We start from the raw sequence: 8,898 nt of genomic DNA on the forward strand, positions 1-8,898 counted from the left end.
CCGGCTCCAACGATAAAATATTGACAAACGTTCATGATAAATCGTCATAAAGTCGTATCTTTAAAATACTCATTAGCTAACACACGAAAAAACTGAGAAAATCATTTTAAGTCGTGTTAATTGGCCCAAGTGCCCAAGAATCACTCTAAAAATGATGTGACAGTACATATATATTGTCCCCCAACATCCTATAGAGGATTCAATAAATATTCTCACAAAATTTATCCAAAAGTCATACCGTCAAAATATTCATTACCAACCCCACTTCCATTACCACAGTAGACTATACATAATCGATTAGAGCATAGGTGATCGAAAAGAAATAGTTATAAATTTACATATTTTCCTACTTAAACATTTTCCTTGGGTCCAAACACACTCATCGTATATCTTGTTAGTAATTTGTTTAACTTATGAAATAGTAACAAACAAAGAATAACCATTAGAAAACAAAAGGAAGTAGATGTAACAAATATAGTATATACTAACCTCCACAAAATTGGACAAAATAACTAATTAGCATTAGCATATGTTGATTCAATTAATTAGCTAATCCTTTTGATAGCCAATTAGTCAGCAATTCGACACGTTAATTATCACATCTAATATCTGAACAAAAAATCGAAACACAAACAAAAGAAAATGAAGATTAACACACAACACATTTTGAGTTACATGCAAAAATATTTGAAGAACATGGTTCTTCGTTCGTTGACTTGTCCAACATATTGACGCGGCGGATCCCAGTCGGTGTTCCTAGTTGTGCACGGTGGCCTGAGGTGCCAGATGTGGTGGCTGGCCTGCCGGAGGTTTACATTGGTAACATTTTGCAAACAGTCCAAATGTATCAACTTGTTTGATGAAATTGCTCATACTGGCCCATCCACCAAACCCAAACCCAACAACCAAAACCCAGCCCACAATAAAAATGTTAATAACATACATGATAGTCCAGCTTGGCATGAAGGATGGTGGCTTTTCTGCTGCATTCTGCAAAATTATTTATTTATATATGTCAAGACAAATTATAAAATATAGTATCTCCTTGTTACAAAAGGAATTGTAAACATGGTTAATTAGTTTGGTTGATAATATAACATAAAAGATCAATTATTGTTATACACAATAATCCCACCTTAAAGTTTTACAAATTCTCAAAATTCCTCATTTTCACGCGCTAGATTAATGTATCAGCGCATCAAATTAATATATCTCGCGCATCATATTAATATATCATGTATAAAATGTACATCATAGTAGTGTATCACGTATAAAATGTAATGTAACTTACTTAACGATTAATGTATCAATTTGAAGAATTTCTGTAATTATAAACTTATGAGGGACAAATGATAATGGAAATACCTGTCGAGCAGAGGGTGTTCTATAAGTGAGCATATGAGCAAGAGCTGGGATGATGTAGACAGTGAAACTAACCAAAAGAGCTCCAACGGTAGAGTTAATAGGCCCAAAGAATGGGAATATAATAGCCAAAAACCATATGGGTATCACCACAGGCAACCTAACAAGTGCCCTCAAGCATATGCTTTTAGTGTCATGCATCCCTATAACCTTCTCCCAGACAAAGTACAAGGGCGTACACGCGAATCCAAACGTGATAAACTGGTGAATTAGCATCAATATAACTGCAGCATCGCGCCATCCGTCTTTTGGAAGAAGTGAAAATGCGTTACTATGGTTAAGAAGTTGATCTCCGAATGCCCAGTAGACGGCTGAAGCTGATGGAATCGTTAGGGTGAAAACGTAGAGTGTCGCTATTAGGTATATGTACTTGAACTTCTGGGGTTTCCACATTGCATGCATTATTTCCCTGTAATCATATTTATTGGGCCACACACAATTTTTTATCTAAAATTTACTATTTTTCAATTTAAAGCTTAAATTGAAAATTGTATTCATTGGCTTGGGGATAAAGTAGCCACTGAAGATGGAATATAATGATAGGTTCTCTTAAATAATTATTTTAAAGTAATTGCAAGTACGTTGGAGAATATTAGCATTGGATTCTTCTGCACTATAAGTTGTCTCGTAGTATGAATATAACATATATTGATATGACAACAACAAAAAAACAATTTTGCAGCAATTAGCTAACGATAAGTCGACAATATGAGTTTTAAACCAACACTATATAAATGTCGTTATCGAGTTCAGCGATTCAGGAAATGGGTATTACTTCAATTGTACTTTTTACGACAATAAATATTGCCCCTAAAGAGAAAATCTATTGCTACTAAATGTCTCTATTGTTGTGACGAAGAACTTTATAGGTAAACTCATGAATCTATACCATTCCGCCAACTAGTTTAACAATATGGTCAAAAAGGTATACCATGTATACACTATAAGCATATATACATTATGTATATGTTTTGTATAAAGTATACACTACTACGTATTTTATAAATTAGTCGACTAAAGTGTTTTAAGGCCATAATTATCCCACATATGCTTATTCTATCAAAAAAAAAAAAACATTCGTTTACAAATGAGTAAAAAATAAATGAAGAGCTTACACAGTAACAGCATGTCCACCAAAGGTGTAAAGAATATTGGTGGCACCAGTGAAATACAGCACAAGCTTTGCTGGAGCAGTGTGTTGTACATTTTCAACCTATAATTGACACATAATAAATGACCCCCTCTATCATCATTTATAAAAATTGCAAACATAAATTACTAATAGAATAATAAATTATGGATGATATTATTTACTATTTATTTACCTGGCCATGAATGACAGCAGCAATTGTTAAGTACCATGCTGTATAAGTGGTCATCCCAAGGCCAAGAAAAGACCAAATCCTATAGTTATGGAAAGAAGGAATAAAAACTGTGGTAGCACAGCAAGCTCCAAATATGTATGTCCATGTCCTCTTGTCTAAGTGGTCATTGATGTAATATATGTTACTGTTCCAATTAAAAAGAAAAATCAATCAACTTAATAATCAAATATCAAGATTTACATTTTTAACTCTCAATATTTAGCACAAGAGCTTCCCAATTGCACTAATCTCTTGCTAGTCGCTAAGAGCTAGGGATTTCATTCAAATCCTTCGAAGAAAAACTAAATTATTTTATACGAAATTATTTCCTATGTACACAAATAAATGTTAAATCTCTTTTGGTTAATTTGTATGGTTGGTTGTTCATATTGTGAAAGCTTAAAGTGAAAATCCCGACATTGTCACTAATGCGCGACATTCATGGAATGGCTAGAAAAGGATTTATTCTACATATATTAATTCTGCATTTTTGCTACAGGCTATTTTTAAAATTATTCATAAAATGGCTAAACCACAAGAATCTATCGTAAACAGAATATACAATTCTTAATTAACACAAAAGACAATTTTCACACGTCAAATTTATATCTTCTTATCACATAGCAATAACTTTACCAGTTACGCATCATATAGCCTGTACCTTAGCTCAAGTCAATTTGCACAATACATTATATCAACTGAAGTAATTAGCCAAATGTAAAGAGTGTTTTTAACAATACGAGCTAACTCTAACTAGTATATGTGTCTCTTGAAAAAAAATAACAACTTATAGTTACACAAATTTCTATCATTAATTTTAAATCACAAGTTTTAAGAAGTCTATTTTTCCTTCTCAGAGTTGATATCGAGTCAAACTATAATATTTAAAAGACGGTTTTAATGAAGAAGGGAGTAGTGATCCGTACCTTGCGCAAGCAATTAGTTGTATGACGGATCCAAACAGAAGGAACGTACAGTTGAAGGCAAGGCCTGCTGCTTTCCAGTAAGGACCCAATAGTCCATCAAGCACTTCAAACCACTACCAGTTGAAAGACACATCAATAAATCTATTTGCAAGTCTTTCAGATTCTGAAAAAGTACTATTTTTTTTTTTTAAAAAAAATGAAAATATTACAAGTTGAACTGTGTGGAGACTGGATAATCTAAATAAGCCATAAAAATATAAAATAAGTCACTATTTTAGTTATTAACTAAAATAAGTACAGTGGAAGAAAAAGTTTCATTTTATTTAATTTTTTAAATGTTTTTCATTAGTGTCATAACCGGTATTTTTAACGTGTAACAGGATTTTTTCTTACACTTTATAAAGTGTAACTTTTTCTTCCATTTTATAAAGTAAAACTTTTTCTTTCACTCCATAAAGTGCAAGATTACTTTATTGAAAATTACTTTACCTTTTAATTCTCTCTTTCACTTTCATGGCCTCTAAACATTTTTAGACTTTGAAGATTAATATTGATGGTTTAGTTATCGAATTGGGACCATCTATGTTAATCTTCAAAGTGTACAAAAGCTTAAAAGCCATGAAAGTGAAACAGAGAAGAAAAAGGTGAAAAGGTAAAGTAATTTAAGGTGAAAAAAGTAAAGTAATTTTCTATAAAGTAAAAAATTTATAAAATGAAAGAAAAAGTTTTATTTTATATACGAAAGAAAAAGTCTCACTAAAGTGTAAAAAAAATTTCGTTATATATTAAAAATACACGTGATGACACTAACAAAAAACATTTGAAAAATTGGATAAAGTAGAAATTTTTAAACTACTATGCTTATTTTAATCCGTAACTAAAATAGTGACTTATTTTGATCATTTTTATATTTTTGTGACTTATTTAATTTTCGACTCAACTATATGACGGTAAAAAACTATGCGTGGCAAAATCAAAAATTTATAAAAATTTTCAAAGAGTAAATATATACTTCTGAAAAATAATAATCATATACTTAGTATAATTTTTCAATAAAACATATGCTTTAACTTGAACTTTTTTTGCTCCGATTCGTATACCTGAATCACATGATTTTTGAAGTTAACACCTTCTTTTTCTTTTCTGCTTCTGTACTCTATGTAGAGAACACTAATGAGGTATGCAGTCCAGCTCCCAACAAGACCATAAAACACTTGAAACACTACGCCAGATACCATACCAAGTTGAGAAAATGAATATGGCAGTGTCAATAGCACTTGAGCAACCTGTTAAAAATAAATAAATGAATTTAGAAAATGGAGTACTAAATATGACGGATCAATCACGATAACATATTCAGTGTAATCCCACTATTACGGTGAATAAAATATGAGCTATTAAAAGAAAAAGAAATGTACTTGATTAGAAGCACAGCTGAACCAAGCATCCCAAACAGAGCCACCATGCCAGAGCAGGCTTTTGACACTAAAAACAGAATGATCTTCTTCACCTAATTTCTCAACTTCCTCCCCATCACGATCAGTTCCATTGAAGTTTGAAACAATAGCTTCCTCTGCTTGCTTCTCAGCATACATTTTAATTTTTTAAAAAAAGAGGTCTAAATTGCAGCAGATCTGCAAACACACTCAACAAAATGAGACCAAAAAAACTTATTTCCAGATTCCAAAATATTTTACTTGAAATACCTCTTTTCTTGAAACTCAGATAAATACCCAAAATTATTCTGAATGTTTTTTGTCCTCAAAAAACAGAGCACTACTGAAAAAACAGAGCAAGAGAGAGAAAGAAAAACCCCACTAGTGAAGCAGAGATAACAAAACAAGTTTCGAAGATTATGACAGATACTATACATATGTAGCTGAATAGTAATTGCAGCAACAAAATAAGTATTATTTCTGAAACTACAAAACTAATTCTGAAGGCGAATTAAATGCAGTTGATTTTATTTATATTTATAAATAAACAGAGAAGATACGGATATTATCGTCAGGGGCGCGGCCGAATCAAAAAGACGGCGAAAGAGACCTTAAAAACAGGACTCGGAGATTATCTATTAGTAGTGCACAGACTAGAAAGTAGAAACAGAGCAAGAAAAAAAAAATCACTTTTCAGCACTAGTATTTTCAAAGTACACATAACGTATTTATAAACAACAACAGCTAGATTTCGCCCTATAAAAAATTGGGTGAGCATTTTGTGTGTATATGATAATGGTGAAAATTTTAATTTTTGTTACTTATCTTTATTCCTTGTACGAATTTGTTTTTAAAAGCTATTAAAATGGATAAATTTCGGATTATTTATGTGAAATTATTTAGTTGAGTCATTTTGAATACATATTTAAATATAATTATAAAAATTTGAAATTTAAATTTTAACTTTAAAATATATGATCGAATAAAAGCTACTATGTGTCTATAATAATCCGTCTTATGTTTTAATTTATGTGTCTTTTTTTATTTATCTATTTTGAAATATTCTTTTTAATTGAAAAAATGCACAAGTACCCCTCAACCTAGCTCGAAATTTCAGAGACACACTTATATTATACTAAGGTCCTGTTACCCCTGAACTTATTTTATAAGTAACTTTCTACCTCTTTTCGATCTACGTGACATTAACTTGGAAAAGAAAAGTCAACCAGCGTTGGATCCACAAGATAGTGTCACGTAGATCGAAATGAGATAGAAAATTATTAATAAAATAAGTTCAGAGGTAATAAAACCTTAATAGTATAAGTGTGTCTCTGAGATTTCGGATATAGGTTGAAGATACTTATGCATTATGTCTTTTTAATTTGATAATTCTTAAATTTTATATTTCACGTGACATTTAAAATTATAAGATTTAAAAAAAATATTATATTCTTCAATCTCAAAATATTTGTTATATTCTTTATTTACACAACTCTAAAAAAAATGAAAAGATGATTGACTATTTAATATTTACCTTAATTATCTTAATATATAATCTCTTTTAGGGGTGTATGCCTAACTTTGTATGATGAAAATTTGCAAGTAACCGAATTGCGTAAAGCTTTACACAACTTGAGTTATACTATTTAAAGCTCCATTTTTTTGTAAATAGGCTGTTAACATAATTTAATGAAAACTTAATAAGCATATTATTGAAAAATAATATAGTTTTATATACTATATCACTCTGTGTTTGACTATAATTTTATTTTGCATGTGCAATGCTCTCCTAAAAAATTACAAAATAAATTATTTCAATTTAAAAATAATTGTTCTCTTAATTTCAGCTAAAGATATCATGTGCTAGATCTGTAAATTTTTATTCAATATAGCGTGAAAAACTTCCAAATTAGCCACTTGACGGTGGATTTTACTTATAATAACAATCTAATTTCTCTCAACTTGTCCAATAATTTTTGCGTCTTATTTGTAGTTTATTTAAAATATTATTACGTTTTTTATTTTATAATAACTATTAAATTTTGTCATTTTACATTACATAATCAAAATCTCATAATTTAAAAAATATTTTTAACATATTAACACATCTTTAATTTTACTTTCATAATTTCAAAAGATTTTCTTGATTAATTTAGTTCTCCGTCATTAAGACACGTAAAATTAAATTGAGTGGTTAGACTTTTATAAGTTTGTTGACTGTGTTTCATTTTTAAAATGATTATATTAAAGTTTTACTGAAATTAAGATTGAGACAAAAAGAATATCATTTACTTATATTGATTTTTCTGTAAGAATTTAATACATTTACCTAATTCCTGGCATATAAGAATTTAAGATTTGGAGAATTTTTGTTTTATGTTCTTTTTATTTAAAAAAATTATTTTTATATAAAAAAAATTAAAACGTCTAATGTTTTTAATTCATTTTGTAAGGTCCTAATAAATCTTAAATGTAACTATGGAATGATCACTATGATGGAACCAATTCGGTTTACTAATACATATTAGCTTTCTGATTTCATCCAACTTTGGTTACTAATATATAAAGTCATTCAAATATAGGAAAGTTTTTTTAACTTCATAAGGAGCTCACGATTTATTTCATTCACCAATATGAGATATTTCATTCATTATTATCATTACGTTCGTTTCATCTTCTTATCGGTATGTATATTCTTTATATGAAAATTTACTGTTTCAATCTCGTGCATGCACATTCATATATCAGAGATACTTCCATCTCGATAATTATTTTTCAGTTTTCTATCTGATCTGATACAATATTAAATTAGATTTTATCTTAAAGATAAAAATATTATCCAAAACATATAAGGAACTTAGTTTCATTCATTCCGAGCTTTAACGCCAATCAAAGTATTAAAAAAGTTCAAATTTATTATCCTTCCACATTAGACCAAGGCTTAAAATTTCCTACGTCATACTTTTAATAAAATTCACTCTTTTTCATCTTTTAAAACTTATCCTTTTGTTAAACTTGAAATAATGTGACACGCAGTTGCCAATCAAAGAATAATATTCGAAATTTTGCAATCCTTTTCTAGCGTTCATATTGTTTTCAAAACTTTTTCTCCTACTGTTTATCATAATTATTATAATAATTACTATTTTCCCATGCATTAATAATGTAATGTGCATTCCACTTACATGTTGATTGTTGACTAATAAAGTAAAATCAATGACTGATGAGGTGTAACCAACAAATTAGAAAGCCTTTTAGTCAATCCTGATTATTAATTTCTATTCACTTTTATCATGTTGATATTTTTTCCGTATTATTTTTAAAATTATTATCATTGCTAATATAATGTTAGTGGAAAAATTAATGATTAAGGAATGGATTATTTAGGGCACGAGGGATCAAAATTAAGCAACATGTTGGGTTGTTGACATTCACATGGTCCAACTATTACTTCTTAATTGCTATTCCGCCCATTTGGAAAATTATTTGAAAGATACTTATAATTAACGTAGATTATATATTTTATTTTAAAATTATTAATAATTTTAAAATATCTTTTTATTTGACTAACTAAACCTAAAATGTCTTGTTATTTTTGTATCATGAGCTAAATATATTAAAAAAAATTATCAAAATTAGTATGTTTTCAATACTTCTCTTGATTTTTGTGGAAAGTTTTGTGCTTTTACAGAAGTTTGAAACCACTTGCTATGTCACGTAATAGATCAGAAGTGTATCGAATTTTGTTGT

General features: G+C 29.2%; 1 protein-coding gene and 1 non-coding gene across 3 annotated transcripts; one reads left to right on the top strand and one right to left on the bottom strand.

Annotated features, from left to right (window-relative positions):
• Window positions 1–488: 488 nt before the first annotated feature.
• Window positions 489–5,846, bottom strand: LAX4 (auxin transporter-like protein 4). Of its 2 annotated transcripts, none has more exon segments than NM_001247759.2 (8): window positions 489–990; window positions 1,366–1,831; window positions 2,538–2,635; window positions 2,748–2,931; window positions 3,713–3,825; window positions 4,813–4,998; window positions 5,131–5,346; window positions 5,419–5,706. In NM_001247759.2, coding segments are annotated over 7 exon segments (1,458 nt in total). In that variant the 5' UTR covers window positions 5,308–5,346; window positions 5,419–5,706; the 3' UTR covers window positions 489–756.
• A 402-nt stretch (window positions 5,847–6,248) lies between these two features.
• On the top strand, window positions 6,249–6,498 carry MIR7981e (microRNA MIR7981e). The gene has a single exon (NR_161764.1). It is a non-coding gene; the product is annotated as a microRNA MIR7981e (primary transcript).
• The last annotated feature ends 2,400 nt before the right edge of the window (window positions 6,499–8,898 follow it).

This window comes from Solanum lycopersicum, chromosome 10, assembly GCF_036512215.1.
Source record: "Solanum lycopersicum chromosome 10, SLM_r2.1".
Lineage (NCBI taxonomy): Eukaryota > Viridiplantae > Streptophyta > Magnoliopsida > Solanales > Solanaceae > Solanum > Solanum lycopersicum.